We start from the raw sequence: 20,923 nt of genomic DNA on the forward strand, positions 1-20,923 counted from the left end.
AGGCGAGTGTGTCAAAATTGTAGTAGACGAAGCCTTGACTATACTAAGCTAGTTCAAGAGGATGTAGGTTGCAATAGGTATGCAGACAGGAACAATTGTGCACAGGATAGTCTGGCGTGAAGAGGTGCTCCAAACAAGTCTTCGGACTGAAGGCGATGTCAACAACAACAACAACAACAACAACATGGCAGGGTATGGCTCAAATGGCTCTGAGCACTATGAGACTTAACATCTGAGGTCATCAGTCCCCTAGAACTACTTAAATCTAACTAACCTAAGGACATCACACACATTCATGCCCGAGGCAGGATTCGAACCTGCGACCGTAGCGGTCCCAGACTGAAGCACCTAGAATCGCTCGGCCACATCCGCCGGCGGTAGGGTATATAGGGAACCCGGCCGCAGTGGCCGAGCGGTTCTAGGCGCTTCAGTCTGGAACCACGCGACCGCTACAGTCGCAGGTTCGAATCCTGCCTCGGGCATGAATGTGTGTGATGTCCTTAGGTTAGTTAGGTTTAAGTAGTTCTAAGTTCTAGGGGAGTGATGACCTCAGATGTTAAGTCTCATAGTGCTCAGAGCCATTTGAACCATATAAAGAAAAAGGTGTGGCGCGGATGGAGGAGATAGCTAACCCCCTTTCCTGGGAATGGCGGGTTCAAATCCTCGCCTGGGATCAAAGGCTCGATTTTCGCGTGATTACCGTACGTTGTAAAGGGGACTAATATCGGAAGGATTCCCTAAACAAGGCGTTAGTTTCGTTCACACCATTATGCAGTCACATCTTGTTCTGTCTCTAAAGATCAAGCTATCGACGGAACGGTAAGCTCTAACTTATCTACGTCCTTCTTGCAGCCAAGCACAGAATTTAAATCATACTAAAACTTGAAACTTTATACTTACTGCCTGAAAGTAAGGTTCATGAGAGGCAGAAAACGAACGCGGATTCTAATTTATTTTATTTGTGTACATGGTGTTACGTAAATATGACAGCACAAAGTCGAAAGTTCGAGATTTTTACCCTTTGCCCCATCCTCTCTGCCACCAACAAATACGTGTAAATCCCAAGGCACCATCAGGGCAACGCCATACTTTTCCCACGAACATCATACCTTCAACGACTGGGTAGAATCAGTGTTACGAGTTTCATCGCTTTCTCGATCTCTCTGTAATTCTTCTACCGCCTGGGTGATATTCCACGGCGAGTTTTCGTAATTGGTCACCACCGCTGCCTACTTATAAGGTATGAATTGTCATCTCAAACCTTAAATCAAACCATATCTCTATTCCACAGTCTCAATATCAATAAGATATTACTTTCAATAACGCGGGACAAAATGCGCATGTTACTGTGTAAACACGAGAGAGCTGTAGTACCCACAGTACCATCCTACCGAAGCGTTGTTAAAATTGAGAGAGAGAGAGTGAGTATTCCAAACTAACTCGCATTATCTCTTGGGACACATTTTTGATTACTCGAAATAAAACTGGGCGTCAAAATTCATTTCGATGAAGCGGCATTCGTAAATTTAGAACGAAAATTATTAATCGCCCTGGGGTATTAAAGAACAGGAATTGACCTAAATTATTTAAATTGCATCCGCATTCATGTTTTACTAATACGTGCCAAATACTTCTACAGGAAGAACTGACAACTCGCCACGCTGGTCCAACAATTAGGTGAGATTGCTTCCTTTACATATGTGTTATTCAACGGGAGGGTGAAGAGACAGTAACAAACTGTGCCCCCCCCCCCCCCCCCCAAGAACCGAACCCATGGATCTTCGCCTGGTAGCTATCGTGGAACATGTGAGAGTTATGTGTCTAATAATGGACTGAGAAATTTGGAGGAAATACTTCCAAAACATACTGAAATATATTAGTGATTTCCGCAGTGTTGTTTACGACGCCTTCCGTTGGCGCTGTGTAGTGAAATTGCAGGTGTTGTACAGAAGCAGCGTGGTGTGTGGCTGAAATATGAATCAACTGGTCTAAGGCGCTGCAGTCATGGACTGTGCGGCTCATCCCGGCGGAGGTTCGAGTCCTCCCTCGGGCATGGGTGTGTGTGTTTGTCCTTAGGACAATTTAGGTTAAGTAGGGTGTAAGCTTAGGGACTGATGACCTTAGCAGTTAAGTCCCATAAGATTTCGCACACATTTCAACATTTTTTTATGAATCAACGCAACGGGGAGTTACTTTGAAGAACCGTGTTTGGGTGACATTGTCACCCCCTCCATCTGACACAGAACAGTTTACTTTCGTACCAGGAAACACGGAAAAGCGCTAACCTCGCAAGTTTAGCAAGAAATGGCTCTTACAAATTAGTGGTGTCACTGGTGTACGTATTTTACCGTCTACCCCTACCTCTGTCCCACTTCCAAATAGAAAGGACCTGTCAACTAAGCAGATGCAGAGTGGTGTAACTTTTACAAGAAGAAGCGAGTTGTTTCACTGTCGGATTCCGATCCTTTGTCAAAGGAAACCTGTTCATGTATGGCGCAATAAGTCGCAACGATACAAACTGATGAAAAAATGCATCCAAAAATGCTCTAATATAGAAGCGCTTCAAGTTAATGAAACAGCACATCTTACCTTCTCAGCTGTCACCCCATATGTCACACAGCTAGACTTACCTGAAACAGGAAGAAAAGGTCGAGTAAGTACAACAGTGGGGCATTATTCACATAATTCATGAGAACATAATTGGTACAATAGCTGAATGCCAGTCTGTCCGAAACTAGCAGTTTTAATAGACAAGAAGCCACACTCAAGGTATAAAAAAAGACATTAATTATAGGGCATTATGATCTGTGTTAAAATCAATGTTGAACATTAACGCCGTCAATTACAGAACGCAGAAAAGTATTACATTTAGATATTAACGCAATAACTTAGCAGGGCGGAGCATTATAGCCTTGTGCTTCGCCCTGTTAACATACTGCGTAACGTGTAAGTCGATTACGTTCCTGCATTCTGTAATTGTGATGCGGCTGATGTACAACGTTGATTTAGATACAAATCATCATTATTTGACGCATGTCCTGTAATCAGCGTTGTTTTTTATACCTGATGGTGGTCTGTTGACCCAGAATATCCGGTTCTTTCAATGAAGTGACATGCAGCTATTTTTAAAAATTCTGAGCAGCTGTACATCATCGCCTCCTTAAAATAATAGCTTTTACTAATTAAGACATCTGCTGTAGTACGTGACTGAATTTCCACGACTCTGGAGAACACTCACCGCTGTAGGCCCATTAATTCAAATGCAAGAGTGCGGTAGGCCTGAGCTGATACGAAATATAAATACGATTTTTAATTATACGTAAACTGGAAATATAAATCCACACATTTTATCGAAATACAATCCTTCGTTAAAAATCCGTTGGCGGCGCCTATAGCGAGGAGCATATGGTGCTGTACTTTTCCATGAAGGTAAAAAAGGTGTTTTTCATTTTGTTCTTTGTTCCACGTTCAGGTACAACTTACTGAGGCTTTCCGAGTAGTGCCTGTGACAGCAAAGTGACTGTACACAAGTGAAAAGGCACTGTTTGCATTAATAACTATTGGTCGTGGCATAACAGTGCACAATTTTTTTTGAAAACGGTTTCCCTATCTCAGTCGTTAAAAACGGAGCCCTTATGCGATCACTTTGTTGTCCGTCTGTCAGTCCGATTGTCAAAAACCTTTGTTCTCAGAAGCGAGTAGAAGTATCAAGCTGACATTTATGTCACATACTGAGATCTATGGTCACTTGGAGGTGTAAAAAATGCAGTCAAAAGTCACGGCCATTTGTGTCACATATTTTGATACTAGCAAACTCACTCATCAAAAACTATAAGGTACTTCCCGTCGACCTATAATCATGAAATTTGGCAAGTAGCAAGGTTTCACACTACAACAAAATAAAACAATCCGAAAACTCTATATCTGTAATAATACCGCACGAAAAAATATTTCTTTTGTCATATGTTATCCGACGTCAAACTTGAAATTAAAACAATTAGTATCTCTGCATTCAGGCCGGTTGGATTGTAATGCTAAAAGTCAAACATCAGGCAAGGAATGACATTATTGCTCGTATGACACGTTTCAGAATTTAAGCACGATCAGATACGCAGGAGCGTATGTGAAACAAGTTGTATGTGGAACAAATACTTGCACACCAGGTTGTGAATATTTGTTTTTCATAAAACTTGAAAAGACACATCTACGTGCAGAAATCGCGCATGGATATCTGGTGATGGATAAATTCCGAAACGCGTCACACAGTATCAGCAATGATGTCATTCCTTGCCTGATCTTTGACTTTTGCCATCGCGACTCAGGCAGCCTCAATGGAGACCTACTGGTTATTACGATAATGGCCGCCCGAGTTCTTCCCGAGGCCCACGAGAAAGACAGGCCGCGGCACTTACGTCACGAAGGTAGTCCTGAACTCGCTCGCTCAGCTCAGCAGACAAAACGCGTTTCTAAACCTGTTAACTCGCAGCTGGGCGTGTAAGTACTAACGAGAATTGCATCTTCCAACGGAATCTGCTATTATGAAGTCTTACTGATTAACAGTACTACAGAAAAATTTAAAATGTAAATGGTATAACGGCTTGTTTGTAGCATTTAGTCTCTTCTGATTAGCAGTTCTCATTACATGCTGGAAGTGGCGCCTTATGCAACTGATAATCATTTTAGTATGATTTTATTTCATTGTACGCCAGTACAGCCGTAACAAATTATAAGTAGGCCCATGGACTTCTCATCATTATAGTACTAATAACAGTAAGCTTCCATAATAGCAGATACCAGCAGAAGATTCAGTTCTTGTTTGTACGGTCACGCCTAGTTACGAGTTGACAGGTGTAGAAACGTAGTTTGTCAGTTGACTTGAGCGAGCAAGAGAGCGCAGGACTACCTTCGTGACGTAAGCGCCGCGGCCTGTCTTTCTCGCCGGACGAGCAGTTCTAGGCGCTACAGTCTGGAACCGCGCGACCGCTACGTACGCAGGTTCGAATCCTGCCTCGGGCATGGTTGTGTGTGATGTCCTTAGGTTAGTTAGGTTTAAGTAGTTCTAAGTCTAGGGGACTGATGACCTCAGAAGTTAAGTCCCATAGTGCTCAGAGCCATTTGAACCATTTTGTCTTTCTCGTAAGCCTCGGTTCTTCCTGCATGACTGCATTTCACTCTACATTATTGAAATTAAAACAGTCTCGAAAATTTTGGGATCTCTGGGCCCGACATTTTGCAGGTATCACTGTCGGTAACAATCAAAATGGTAGAAATTCTCGATTCCCGGAATGGACAACTTTTCTGTATACATAATTGTGTACGAAACCCTCTGTGTTCGAATTCTCCTACACCTGGCCATTTATTTTCTCTCTCCAACATGCTCTTTGAAATTGTGAGGGTACTGTATCATCGCATGTCACGGGAATTCATTATGTTTGGAACTTTCTATTAATATTTTCGTTTCGTGTGACTGCACGTCGACGTGTTACGTAGCAACGGTCTTGCAGCAACAGCGGTAAAGAAAATACCTTTAACTGCCAATAATATTTATTAAGCAATCGTTGATGTTCGCGCTGGGTTGATTTGAATTAGCTACAGAAGGTTGGTAACGTTCCTAAGATACGGGCGCGTTGATGTGTGTGTCATGCTCCGTTATCAAATTCATTACTCTCCTCGATAGAAAACAGGAGGTTGGAGCAATCATTCGTCCCACGTTTTACAGTGTCAAAGAATATCTCGAATTTCATGACATACAGGAAGTTTGTCAGACACTGCGTATTTTCGATTATCTGTGGTCGTCTAACAAACGAAACAATAAATATAAAGTAAATCTTCCGGCTTTCCCGGCGGTTCTGTTCAATATACTGTATGACTCCCGAAAAAATATTGTTGGCTTAACAAAATGTGATCCGGCGGTCGACGCGAGAGCCATATATTGAACAAACAGGAAGTTTGTTACGTGAAATTTGTGCTGTATATGAACTGAATATGATGATGGAAGGTTTTGTGTGTCGATGGTGTCGTTTATTTAACAGTGGAAAGGCGAATGTTTATTATGACCGAAGTGGTCGTTCGGCTACAGTCCTCAATGAATTGGTACAGAACATTGACGAAATACGTACTTCAAAAATCGTGTTTCACAATATCACAAATGGTGGACAACTTGCCGCAGAAATATATTACATTAGATGGGGACTAACCATTTAGGATCGTACAGTTTCTGTGATAGATGCGTTTCAAAATTCTTAGGCGGCAGAACTGTGCTCAGAGGGAATATGTCGCATCGCTAACACATATGAATGATGAATACGTAGAGAAGTAATAGAAAAGTGTAGTTTTACGATTCTTCTTACAAGTTTGGTTTAACTACTAACACAGAAACCAGAGCAGTATTTCGAGACGGAAAAATGTTTTTCTTGTTTCGCGTGAAAGTAAAAGCTGCGCTCCGACGTAGAGTTTGTAGAGAGAGGTAGCACCCCGTATTGGGTGGGTGAGAGGGGAATGGGGGGATGGAGTGACTGGCACCCCTGACTGTAAGATGGTATCGCTTAGCCGGCGAGTTGTTAGAAATCTCATTTAAGTTTTCTCCCTACAGTAACCTTGCCTGCCGTCTATTCACAGATTGCCGTTCGGCCGACGTGAATTCGCTGCGTGAAGTTGTTCAGGAGGGCGTGCAATCCAGAAAAGGTCGTAATGGTAGGTAAGAAACGAATTACCCTACTGCCCGGTCCTTCTTCGCAACCTACCCCTCACTGGCCACAGCAGAAAAAGCTGGCAACGTAATTCATGCATCCCGTAAGGGGCTCCTTGATACTGTTCGCTCGTTCATTGTCCTATGTGCGTCGAAGAAAGGAAGGAAGATTCGGGATTAACGTCCCGTCGACATCGAGGTCATTAGGGACAGAGAGAAACCACGGAATGTTTCAAGGCTACAAAAGGAAATCGGACGAGCCACTTCAAAGGAACCATCCTGATTCCAGAATGAGATTTTCACTCTGCAGCGGAGTGTGCGCTGATATGAAACTTCCTGGCAGATTAAAACTGTGTGCCCGACCGAGACTCGAACTCGGGAACTTGGCCTTTCGCGGGCAAGTGCTCTACCGTCTGAGCTACCGAAGCACGACTCACGCCCGGCACTCACAGCTTTACTTCTACCAGTATCTCGTCTCCTACCTTCCAAACTTTACAGAAGCTCTCATGCGAACCTTGCAGAACTAGCACTCCTGTAAGAAAGGATATAGCGGAGACATGGCTTAGCCACAGCCTGGGGGATGTTTCCAGAATGAGAAAGGTTCGCAGGAGAGCTTCTGTAAAGTTTGGAAGGTAGGAGACGAGATACTGGCAGAAGTAAAGCTGTGAGTACCGGGCGTGAGTCGTGCTTCGGTAGCTCAGACGGTAGAGCACTTGCCCGCGAAAGGCCAAGTTCCCGAGTTCGAGTCTCGGTCGGGCACACAGTTTTAATCTGCCAGGAAGTTTCAACCATCCTGATATTTGCCTGGAGCGGTTTAGGGAAATGACGGAAAATCTAATCCTGGATGGCCGCAGACGGTCTTGAACCGCCGCCCTTTCGAATGTGAGTCGAGATGCTGATATAACAGCAACAAATAGCGTTTTGTGTCTCTGTTTCAACAGGTGTAACTCTTTTACAGTGTCCACCGTTACTTTCTTACAAAGTATGCCATTGCACCCCCCACCCCCCCACAGCTCAAAGCAGTCGACGAAGGAACCAGCAGTTGAAGACACTGGTCGTAGGTTGTGTTCCATAAATGAACAGCACAGAGACACACGTGATGACACTTTCTGCAGGACCTGACCATCATTTTGCAGGACAGCACTCAGGCACGTTCAGTGCAAGACGTCACCGATTTGTTGGCTGATGAGGCTGAAAAGTGCTATACCACGCACTGCACTATTTTGATTTAAGCCCTTGTGAGTTCAACTCGATCTCTAGACTGAAGGAAACACTTCACGGCATTCGCTTCAGAACTGATACAAATTCGTCGGGCAATAGACCGCGCCGCTCGAACTGTCAACACAACTGGCACTGCTAAGAGTATCCTACGACATCCACATCGCTGGGAACGGGTTATACACAATGCTGGTGACTACTTTGAAGGTCAGTGAAACTTTGAAACACGTATCTATTTTGTACGAGCTGTAAATAAATAGTTGCCACAATTAAAGTTCCAACCCTCGAATATTTGGGGACACCCTATGCGCCGTTTGTTTGACATATAATTTGTGGCCCGCTGTATTACATCTACATGGTTACTCTGCAATTCACACTTAAGTGCCTGGCAGACGGTTCATCGAACCATTTTCATACTGAAACTTTCTGGCAGATTGAAACTGTGTGCCGGACCGAGACTCCAACTCGGGACCTTTGCCTTTCCCGGGCAAGTGCTCTACCAACTGAGCTACCAAGCACGACTCACGCCCCGTCCTCACAGCCTTACTTCTGCCAGTACCTCGTCTCCAACCTTCCAAACTTTACAGAAGCTCTCCTGCGAACCTTGCAGAACCAGCACTCCTGAAAGAAAGGAAACTGCGGAGACATGGCTTAGCCACAGCCTGGGGGATGTTTCCAGAATGAGATTTTCTCTCTGCAGCGAAGTGTCCGCTGTTATGAAACTTTCTGGCAGATTAAAACTCAGTTGCTAGAGCACTTGCCTGCGAAAGGCAAAGGTCCCGGGTTCGAGTCTCGGTCCGGCACACAGTTTTAATCTGCCAGGAAGTTTCGTAACAGCGCTCACTCCGCTGCAGAGTGAAAATCTCATTCTGGCATTTTCATACTGCTTCTCTACCAATCCACTCTCGAATGGAGAGTGGGAAAAAGTAACACCTAAATCTTTCCATTCGAGCTCTAATTTCTCTTATTTTACTATAATGATCATTTCTTCTAACGTAGGTGAGTGTCAACAAAATACACTCCTGGAAATGGAAAAAAGAACACATTGACACCGGTGTGTCAGACCCACCATACTTGCTCCGGACACTGCGAGAGGGCTGTACAAGCAATGATCACACGCACGGCACAGCGGACACATCAGGAACCGCGGTGTTGGCCGTCGAATGGCGCTAGCTGCGCAGCATTTGTGCACCGCCGCCGTCAGTGTCAGCCAGTTTGCCGTGGCATACGGAGCTCCATCGCAGTCTTTAACACTGTTAGCATGCCGCGACAGCGTGGACGTGAACCGTATGTTCAGTTGACGGACTTTGAGCGAGGGCGTATAGTGGGCATGCGGGAGGCCGGGTGGACGTACCGCCGAATTGCTCAACACGTGGGGCGTGAGGTCTCTACAGTACATCGATGTTGTCGCCAGTGGTCGGCGGAAGGTGCACGTGCCCGTCGACCTGGGACCGGACCGCAGCGACGCACGGATGCACGCCAAGACCGTAGGATCCTACGCAGTGCCGTAGGGGACCGCACCGCCACTTCCCAGCAAATTAGGGACACTGTTGCTCCTGGGGTATCGGCGAGGACCATTCGCAACCGTCTCCATGAAGCTGGGCTACGGTCCCGCACACCGTTAGGCCGTCTTCCGCTCACGCCCCAACATCGTGCAGCCCGCCTCCAGTGGTGTCGCGACAGGCGTGAATGGAGGGACGAATGGAGACGTGTCGTCTTCAGCGATGAGAGTCGCTTCTGCCTTGGTGCCAATGATGGTCGTATGCGTGTTTGGCGCCGTGCAGGTGAGCGCCACAATCAGGACTGCATACGACCGAGGCACACAGGGCCAACACCCGGCATCATGGTGTGGGGAGCGATCTCCTACACTGGCCGTACACCACTGGTGATCGTCGAGGGGACACTGAATAGTGCACGGTACATCCAAACCGTCATCGAACCCATCGTTCTACCATTCCTAGACCGGCAAGGGAACTTGCATGTTTGGGACTGGATGAAGCGTCGTCTCATGCGGTCTGCACGTCCAGCACGAACGCTGGTCCAACTGAGACGCCAGGTGGAAATGGCATGGCAAGCCGTTCCACAGGACTACATCCAGCATTTCTACGATCGTCTCCATGGGAGAATAGCAGCCTGCATTGCTGCGAAAGGTGGATATACACTGTACTAGTGCCGACATTGTGCATGCTCTGTTGCCTGTGTCTATGTGCCTGTGGTTCTGTCAGTGTGATCATGTGATGTATCTGACCCCAGGAATGTGTCAATAAAGTTTCCCCTTCCTGGGACAATGAATTCACGGTGTTCTTATTTCAATTTCCAGGAGTGTATTTTCCCATTCGGAAGCGAAAGTTGGTGATTGAAATTTCGTGACTGAAAGCAAATGAGGTCCTAATTAATACCATTTGCATGGCTGGTCTGTTCACTAACAGTCGTATCAGTTCCACAAGCTCTCTGTGTGCGAACGCTCTTTATTTTCTGAATAGCCCTCGATAGGGCGCAGATAATCGGAGGTTAGTGACCGCCTCTTGAGCGAACTGAGCCACGTACAAAGGGCTAATGCCGCTAGCCTGCAGAGCTCTCACAGAATCCCACAGGAACCGGTCGCCACTAATTATCGGCGAGATCGCGTTCCTGTGGGAACGCCGTATACGCGAGTCGCTCGACCCACACGTCGAATTCTGGGGGGCACTCAGACGCGAAGCTTACGGAAACGTGGCGCGCCCAATACATTCCGGTGGCTAGCACCACACACAGGGCCGGTAGCTGGATCAGCCGCGCATACTAACGCTCGCGTGTCCCTGACCCGACTGACACGGCTCCTCTGTGATTGATACCTAGGCAGCTGCGAACGGATGGCTTTCCAAAGAATACCACCTAGCTGAAAACAGTATAAGCATTTTCACACACAATTTTGTTTCATCAGTTATTTTAGTCTATGATGAGATAAAAGAAACTATTCAGGTAGTGAAGCGAGACGACTGGAATTCGAGGGTAGGAAAAGGGAGAGAATGAAACGTAGTAGGTGAATATGGATTGGGGGAAAGAAATGAAAGAGGAAGCCGTCTGGTAGAATTTTGCACAGAGCATAACTTAATCATAGCTAACACTTGGTTCAAGAATCATAAAAGAAGGTTGTACACATGGAAGAAACCTGGAAATACTAGAAGGTATCAGATAGATTCTATAATGGTAAGACAGAGATTTAGGAACCAGGTATTAAATTGTAAGACATTTCCAGGGGCACTGTGGGACTTAACATCTATGGTCATCAGTCCCCTAAAACTTAGAACTACTTAAACCTAACTAACCTAAGGACATCACACAACACCCAGTCATCACGAGGCAGAGAAAATCCCTGACCCCGCCGGGAATCGAACCCGGGACCCCGGGCGTGGGAAGCGAGAACGCTACCGCACGACCACGAGCTGCGGACAATTGGTTATCAACTGTAGATTAAAACTAAAGAAACTGCAAAAAGGTGGGAATTTAAGGATATGGGATCTGGACAAACTGATTAAACCAGATGTTGTACAGAGATTCAGGATGAGCATAAGGGAACAATTGTCACAAATGGGGGGAAAGAAATACAGTAGAAGAAGAATGGGTAGCTCTGAGGGATGAAGTAGTGAAGGCAGCAGAGGATCAAGTAGGTAAAAAGACGAGGACTAGTAGAAATCCTTGGGTAACAGAAGAAATATTGAATTTAATTGATGAAAGGAGAAAATATAAAAATGCAGTAAATGAAGCAGCAAAAAGGAATACAAACGTCTCAAAAATGAGATCGACAGGAAGTGCAAAATGGTTAAGCAGGGATGGCTAGAGGACAAATGTAAGGATATAGAGGCTTATCTCACTAGGGCTAAGATAGATACTGCCTACAGGAAAATTAAAGAGACCTTTGCAGAAAAGAGAACCACTTGTATGAATATCAAGAGCTTTGATGGAAACCCAGTTCTAAGCAAAGAAGAGAAAGCAGAAAGGTGGAAGGAATATATAGAGGGTCTATACAAGGGCGATATACTTGAGGGAAATATTATGGAAATGGAAGAGAATGTAGATGAACATGAAATGGGAGATACAATACTGCGCGAAGAGTTTGACAGAGCACTGAAAGACCTAAGTCGAAACAAGGCCCCGGGAGTAGACAACATTCCATTAGAACTACTGACGGCCTTGGGAGAGCCAGTCCTGACAAAACTCTACCATCTAGTGAGCAAGATGTATGAGACAGGCGAAATTCCCTCAGACTTCAAAATATAATAATTCCAATCCCAAAGAAAGCAGGTGTTGACAGATGTGAAAATTACCGAACTATCAGTTTAATAAGTCACAGCTGCAAAATACTAACGCGAATTCCGAACAGACGAATGGAAAAACTGGTAGAAGCCGACCTCGGGGAAGATCAGTTTGGATTCCGTAGAAATGTTGGAACACGTGAGGCAATATTGACCCTACGACTTATCTTAGAAGAAAGATTAAGGAAAGGCAAACCTACGTTTCTAGCATTAGTAGACTTAGAGAAAGCTTTTGACAATGTTGACTGGAATACTCTATTTCAAATTCTGAAGGTGGGAGGGGTAAAATACAGAGAGCGAAAGGCTATTTACAATTTGTACAGAAACCAGATGGCAGTTATCAGAGTCGAGGGGCATGAAAGGGAAGCAGCGGTTGGGAAGGGAGTGAGACAGGGTTGTAGCCTCTCCCCGATGCTATTCAATCTGTATATTCAGCAAGCAGTAAAGGAAACAAAAGAAAAGTTCGGAGTAGGTATTAAAATCCATGGAGAAGAAATAAAAACTTTGAGGTTCGCCGATGACATTGTAATTCTGTCAGAGACAGCAAAGGACTTGGAAGAGCAGTTCAACGGAATGGACAGTATCTTGAAGGGAGGGTATAAGATGAACATCAACAAAAGCAAAACGAGGATAATGGAATGTAGTCGAATTAAGTCGGGTGATGCTGCGGGAATTAGATTAGGAAATGAAACACTTAAAGTAGTAAAGGAGTTTTGCTATTTGGGGAGCAAAATAACTGATCATGGTCGAAGTAGAGAGGATACAAAATGTAGACTGGCAATGGCAAGGAAAGCGTTTCTGAAGAAGAGAAATTTGTTAACATCGAGTATTGATTTAAGTGTCAGGAAGTCGTTTCTCAAAGTATTTGTATGGAATGTAGCCATGTATGGATAAATAGTTTGGACAACAAGAGAATAGAAGCTTTTGAAATGTGGTGCTACAGAAGAATGCTGAAGATTAGATGGGTAGATCACATAACTAATGAGGAGGTATTGAGTAGAATTGGGGAGAAGAGGAGTTTGTGGCACAACTTGACTAGAAGAAGGGTTCGGTTGGTGGGACATGTTCTGAGGCATCAAGGGATCACCAATTTGGTACTGGAGGGCAGCGTGGAAGGTAAAAATCGTAGAGGGGGACCAAGAGATGAATACACTAAGCCGATTCAGAAGGATGTAGGCTGCAGTAGGTACTGGGAGATGAAGAAGCTTGCACAGGATAGAGTAGCATGGAGAGCTGCATCAAACCAGTCTCAGGACTGAAGACCACAACAACAACAAGTGCACAGTGCGGGCATCGATTGTGACTCAGCAGATGTCAATACGTCTCCTCGGCCCACTGAAGTTACCGGCACGAATTGCGCAGCAAGGGAAGGCTTTGGAAATACAGGGTGGATATAGTTAAACTTTCCCTATTTAACACGTTACAACACGGAACCTAATTACGTTACGAGTACCAAACTTGGTAGCATCAATGTCCAGAGTATGGGGTGCATGATTTCCATGCGTTACAGCGCCACCGTCCAGTTCCAACTATGGTCACCAGGTGCCGTGATCAGTCAACGTGACTCATAGTCTCACACACCTTGCCGATCGCAATGCACCTGTTGACGTGTCAACATGAGATTGAGCAAAGGGAGCAGCGCATTATTGGTGAAGCTCTGTTATCAAAACAATAGTAATGCTGCAGCTGCACATCGAGGATACCGCTGGCTGAAAGGATCACGGAGTGGTCCTCATTCTGCACCTGCTGTGCGGAGCATGATGAAGAAGTTCTAATCAACTGAAGAACTGGGCGTTGCTCCGGGAAAGGCCGACGACCAGTTGCACCTCAGGTGGCTCATGAAATCGCTGTTGCTATGGCAGACAACGCTGCGGGCAATTCCACATTTTCAATCTGTTTAATGATCTCCATGATAGCATTAAGTTCACTTGTGAACTAGAAAACGAAAATCGTCAATTAAATTTCCTCGATCTTACGTTGTCATTAATTGAAAACAGTATTTTCTTCAACATTTTCCGTAAAGAGACTCAAACTGATCAAATCCTTCCAGCTTCTTCTATGCATCCAGCCTCTCACGAAAATGCTTTCTTTTTCTCGGCTATTCACAGAGCAATTTCCATTCCCCTCTCGAAAGAAAACTTTAATAATGAGATTAATCTTATTAAAACTGTGGCGGTCAATAATGGTTAGGAAGCTCGGTTAGTAGATGATATCCTCAGAAAGAAGATTGGCAAGAAGGGTACTACACTTGGTTCTTACATTAGCGCCCCAGAAGAATCGGAGAAGAAATTCTTCTCAATTCCATTGTTAGGTCCAGTGTCATACCAGATTCAAAAGTTGCTTCGGATTAAATACAAACGTAATATTGCCTTTTCTACAAATAACAACTTGAGAAAAATGTCATCCATAATTTAAAGTCAACTACTAGCCCTCTGCAGAATTCTGGTGTCTACAAGATTTCATGTAACTTGTGGTGCCTATTATATTGGTCAAACAGGACGTGCCTTTTCAGTTCGCTGTAAAGAACATTTTTCTGAGGAAAAACAATTCGTGTGCCCCTAATTCTTCTTTTGCAGATCACCTGTTAATCACAGGGCACTCTCCTAAAGGAGTTGAGAAGTTGGAAATTTTCCACATTGGAAAAAAAGGGCGTAAACTTGATATTTTGGAGGAGCTGGAAATTTTCAAGCATTTGCTTTCGAATGACGGACTTTTTCTCAACGAGCAGGTGCAGTTGCGGGGAAGAAGTTATTTCAAAGGTATAAAGCCGCTGCTTGGCGAGATCTAACACTCTGATGCACCAACTACCTCTTGCAGATTCAGAGATACCTTTTCTCTCTACTTTTTACGGCTCATATACGTAAATTTTTAAAAAAACGTTTTTAGTTTTTATAACGTATCTATTATAGCAAGCAGTAATGTCATTTAATGGATTATTTTGTATATGTCTTCTTTATGCATTTATTCTGAAATTTTTGTACTGCAGCCAGTCATTCATTAGTTTATTTTATATCATGCAGTATCCCGCTATCGTAATTACTTCATGTACATCGTTCAGGTGTTTGTTTATCTCCCTCTCTGCAGTTACGAGAGATGTCTACAAAATAGCTTGTTTTACCAATTAGCCACCAGATGGCAGTCTTGTCTTGAAGTTGCCGTGGCGCTCAAGTCACATGATATTTCAGTTTTGTGTTGACTGTAGCAGAGGACACATGGCAGCCCCTAGTGGCTTGCACCTCTGTTGCATTTTACTTTATTTCTGACTATCTGACGCTGTCAGGTATGACCGCAGCTTTCGTATTTTTTGGTACGTTATGCTGTAACATTTAGTTTTTATTTTGTCCGAAGAAGGTGTCCCTTGTACCACCGAAACCTAGGTCATAAATTAATTGTGTTCGCCTGAGAGCTGTGTTTTTCAAAATTTTGTACTATACAACAGTCGTGGATTGACAGCCATGTTAAATACCTTATGTTTCATTTCGTTTCCTCCTTTCCCTCTGGATGCTTCACCTTTTAGCAGGCAGTGTATCATTTGGTAAGTCTGTCTAGTATTAGTCTACAATAAACTTCCAAGTTCCCGTGCATCATCGTGAAGCGAAAAACTACTTGCCTCGATTCGCCAATATGAAAAGGCGTTCACATGAGCTATATTGCAGTCAACCCATTATTCGCTTATTTTCGCCCCCTTCGTTCTGTACGAGAAGTGACACTTCTGTACTTTTTCGACGAGTTATGCTTCTAGAAATAAGAAGAAAAAGAACTCAGCGATGCGAAGAGCCAATAAGTACCTTCGTCGCCGGGATATGAGCTGCGCCAGCAAAGTTTTTTCAGCTGGAAAAATCTCTTACGGTAAGGTACTTCATATGGCTGCTTGCTAGGCGAAGATGGAAGGAAGTAGACGAGCTGCAAGTAAAGTTTCCAGAGAAAACTGGCGCCGAACTCATATGTGGGTCACGGATGACGAAGGGTGTAACATACATTAATAACGCGAAAAGGGATAATTACACACAGTGGAATTCAGCGTAATAAAACAAAAGAGAAATATACTATAGTGGTGCATTCATGCTATAATCTCGAAAAACAAGAACAAAAATAGTTACTTCCATTAGCTGGATCCCTACATACGTTGATAGTAATATGAGATGAAAGCTTCACGAACTGAAACTAATTAACGGGAACTGAAACTAATTAATGAAAGTGCTTGGAGGTCACATTTTGCAAGGGCAGAGCCATTTCTAGTTTCATCTTTCAATCTTTGCAAGAACCGAACTAACAATTCACTGCAGTCCATCCAGTCACAGATAATAAGAAGAACGAACAAATAAAGCATAAACTAAGCAGAACGAATTTTTCACTGTACAGTGGACTGTGCGCCGATATGAAACTTCCTGGCGGATTAAAAACTGTGTGGACACGAACTCGGCGCACAGTTTTAATCTGCTAGGAAGTTCAATAAACTACGCAGATACTTGCAGCACAGTAGCAAGAGAGTGAGCAAGAGAACGCGGTACGAAAGTTGCTCAAGAAACAAACGGGTGCATCTCTCTTCTCATTTTGTCAGAAGACTGACTGTCCCAGGAATTCTTAGTTTGATTGGGCCCGCAGCACAGTACATGCCATAAAATGCCATTTTGAAAAGTAAAGGTCCAGATTAGCTGCAATAAGTCTAGTATTCTTTATTACGACGGCTGCTTCGGCTTTATTGCCATTGTGAAGTAACCTGTGAATACAATATTCCTGAAATTATCTACACATATGATCGTTCTCCATGTGAATAATTATACACTGGAATAATACGTATTTACGTCTAGTCTGATTTGATGACCATGCTGCATCTACAGTAAGTTAAGTTTTCCAGATAATATTTGTTTGAAGTCTGTGTGTTCGTTTAGTATTACATCCAGATTATCTTTTGTATATTTTTATACATATGTTTTATTTATCCAGTTCTTCAAGAACGTTCATTGTCAGTCCTTTCGGTATTCTATGTAGTAATTGTTATGCAGTTTCAATTTTCTTGGCTGGGTGATGGTTTTTTAGTTGAAAAAAGCTGAATTCCGGGAACACGCCAGACACACTGCCAATAATCAATCTAGATTCTTTTTACATCGAAAAACCAACACCAAACAGCAAAGGAAATAGAACTAACATTACAAATGTTACACATAATACCGAAAGGACTCACTATGAACGTACTTGAATAATTAAAGATACATACCTAAAAAAGAGTATCCAGACGAAATTCTAAATGAATACATATATTTTAAACATAAAAGTTATCTGAAAAATTTGATTGACGAACTGGAACATGAAAAGAGATAGCACAAATGAATGGATATGAACATTCCCTACTAAAGAATAGACACAGATGGTGCTCTGGTAGCTAAGCCACTACGCTATTTGTCGGTGGACGACGTTGAAACCATTATCTGTACATCTACTATGCCCAGGTAGTGTATGCCGTTATCGGATCAAACCAGATGTCGTCTTTCCAGGTTTACTAATTTTTGCCGGCAGTATAGTATAGATTTTTTAAATAATTTAGTTTCGTGACTGAAACACAATCGAACCCTTTTATGTTTACCCCCCACAAAATTTCATTTTACCCCTCAGCAGGTGAACCACTATGTCAGACAGTCCTCGTTGATATACGAACAAATAGGGCAACTTCATTAACGGTATGGTTATGGGAACATCCAGACATGATAGTTTCACTGTGTTAGTATGGCCCGTTTCCACGTCGACTCATGTTACTCTGTTGATTCCATACAACCTACCGCCACCTACACACCATTTCACATGACCGCCTGGTCAACACTATCTTCAACGCTCCAAAACTACCTGTCGGCTCTTTTAAGCATGTGACTAACCTTTTGTCCCGACAGCTTTGTCGTGTCGCAACTTCATAACATCTTTTTCATTTCTTTTAATTACGGTAGCACAAGAAAATGATATTGGCAGAGTTTTCTGTTGTTTAGACGTTGTCATTCATTTTATCTGTGACGTAGAGAAGACTGAACGTCAAGTGATAAAATTAAATGTCTCTTAGTATTCTTCTTTCGTGTTTATTCTTGGAACCAAGTCAAAGGAGGAGGCTCGCAACGTTTGTTGCATAAAAAGCACTAACCGTTGGAGAACACACAGTAAAATACATTTTCTATCGTTTTAGAGAAACGTCACTTTGGCATGAAAGATTTTCCACAATCTAGATTTGGACGAAAAACGCTTGAATACTCTGCATTGTAACGGTCCAAGTCAATCAGCCCGAGCAATAGTTTTCTAAAAATTGTTGATGCAAATATTCTGCAGGAAGACATGCCAGTATAACGCTATGTCTCAAGTGTGACAAAATAAAACAAACGCCCGTAATCAATTGGATGTTGAGATGTCTAAAATAAATTCATTTACATAAATATGAAGAAACATTGGTCCATGTCATACATGAAACCGTCATGACCTGTCGTTTTCACTTGTTATGACCAACACTGTCACTGAGATTCAATGGGTTACTGCATGAATCCGAAAGTCTCTACACCGTACATGCAGGCCGGCCGGTGTGGCCGAGCGGTTCTAGGCGCTTCAGTCTGGAACAGCGCGACCGCTACGGTCGCAGGTTCGAATCCTGCCTCGGGCATGGATGGGTGTGATGTCCTTAGGTTAGTTAGGTTTAAGTAGTTCTGAGTTCTAGGGGACTGAAGACCTCAGATTTTAAGTCCCATAGTGCTCAGAGTCATTTTGAACTGTATATGCAGCCATAAACAGGAAAATCATATGTAAGCTCTCCTGAAATAGAATTGAAAATCAGACCAACAGTACCGATGTATAATGTATTGCGTAGCAGTAAGAGAGAAGAAGTTGATGCGTACTACTCTAATTTTAAATATACGTTGACCTGCAAAGGCTTGTTAGTGACCACGCCTGTAGTTTTCTTCTGAATTCTGATTGGCACAAACGCTTTCCCACTTTGCACTGGTTGAATTTCATCTGCATCCGGACGGACTTGGCCAACTTCCAAAACAATTACTTCATAGAAAGACACTCGTAGAGGAGTGAAAAACTTTTCGTTTCTAGCTAGTAAGACGTTTGCACAGATTCATATCAGATTACATTCCCTCATCTTCTAATGTCTCCTGACTCGAAATGGTACAAAATTTAGAATATTTTCTTCGATATGATGCCCATCAAGACACTTCCGACAATCCGTCTAAAGGGTTCCGACATAAATAACTGCCAATGAATTCACTGCTGAATGGGAGAGGCACGTAGCAGTATTTTTGTAATTCGCTTCTCAAACAAGGTGATCGGTTGAGTTCTGAACGACTCCCTGGACAATATTATACGTTCTAAATTTCGACGACGATGTTACAATAATGTGTTCCTAATCTCAGAAGAAAATTTAACCTCATGTCAGCCAACGCAGAATAAAGTATGCAACAACTGTTTCATGAAAGTACTGTAGTTGTTCACCACTCCAACGTTCAGAGATGAAATATTCACTCGTTCCTGTCGCTGAATTGCCTGCTGGCATTCGCGTAGCTACGAACGGAAATGGGGAGATCGTTAAGCTCGTGGCAGTTGAAATGCCATTTGTTTTATGTTTATTACTACGCGAAAAATCCAAAGACAATGTGAGATTCAAACACCCACTGAGCACTATAGGGCCATTAAAAACAAAAATGCATTACGGTCTGTAATTCAACGCGTCCAGTAATCCAACACTGCGCTGATAAACGCAGAGCAGCGTAGTAACACCTGGGTTTTTTTTTTTTTTTTTTTTTCGTTGCGCCATTTTATTCGCAGCTGTGACTTTCATTATGAACACGGTAAATTGTATTTTGAACCAACCACGGTTTATTTTATTCTGCGACAGATGCTTCTTTAAATCAGTAGCTGTTTACAACAACTTATCAACATCAAAGATAATTTTAGAACAAAGCTAAGACGGAAGGGGAGGATGTGATTTAGGAAACTGAAAGGAGAACATAGTCTGCTAATGAAGAGACCAGTTTCTAGCCAGGACTTGATCTGTGAATTTATTTTCGTGTACGATATCTTAACATATGGTATTAACTTTTGGCTTGTAGATGAATACACTGGAAAATAATTTCTTTGTGCGAAAACGGTTTTGTAACTCGAAACACTATACCTTAAGTGAACTAGAAGTAACATTCTCTATGAACTTCCTCTCCTGACTGAGCCACATCTGAAAAACCAAAGACATACCATTTTACGTTACAATGTTTACACTATGAGGTCCATGCCTCTGTGTTCAAACTGTACGTAAACTACCACACGGCTTGTAAGTAATCTCTAACTTATAACATTCGTTAATCATGGAGCGTTTCGTAGTCTTCGTTTCATCATCAAGTGACAGCTTGGGTTCCTGATTATGTCACGGTTTTGGGTGCCGGTTCAGCAGTACTGGTCTCAACAAAGCAACGATAACGAAAATTCCTTACTTTCGTCACATCAGTGTTGCCATAGCGTCTTTTTACACAGTTTCATGACTTGCACTTTATATCCGAGATATACAGTTCTCTTAATGAGGCATCGATGAACAAATTTCCGTAGTGTCTCCTGTTCTACATATTTTCCCATAGAACTCTGTAGTTCCACTTTAGCCCTGAGATTTCTAGTTCAGCAGTGCAGATCTTTGACCAATTTCTCCGTACATGCTTTATTTAATTTACTACGGAGCTCAATATTCGAATTTTACGCTGAA

The 20,923-nt window shown here is 43.2% G+C and overlaps 1 protein-coding gene across 1 annotated transcript in view; it reads right to left on the reverse strand.

Moving 5' to 3' along the window:
- Window positions 1-2,480: 2,480 nt before the first annotated feature.
- The window catches only part of LOC124798817 (neural-cadherin-like), an 858,611-nt gene continuing 840,168 nt past the window's right edge, over window positions 2,481-20,923 (reverse strand). Inside the window, exon 16 of the mRNA XM_047262347.1 lies at window positions 2,481-2,630. Within this exon, the coding sequence (XP_047118303.1) occupies window positions 2,563-2,630 (68 nt within the window). The 3' untranslated portion in view covers window positions 2,481-2,562. The remainder of the gene's footprint in view (window positions 2,631-20,923) is intronic.

The sequence above is a fragment of the Schistocerca piceifrons genome, chromosome 5 (genome assembly GCF_021461385.2).
Source record: "Schistocerca piceifrons isolate TAMUIC-IGC-003096 chromosome 5, iqSchPice1.1, whole genome shotgun sequence".
Lineage (NCBI taxonomy): Eukaryota > Metazoa > Arthropoda > Insecta > Orthoptera > Acrididae > Schistocerca > Schistocerca piceifrons.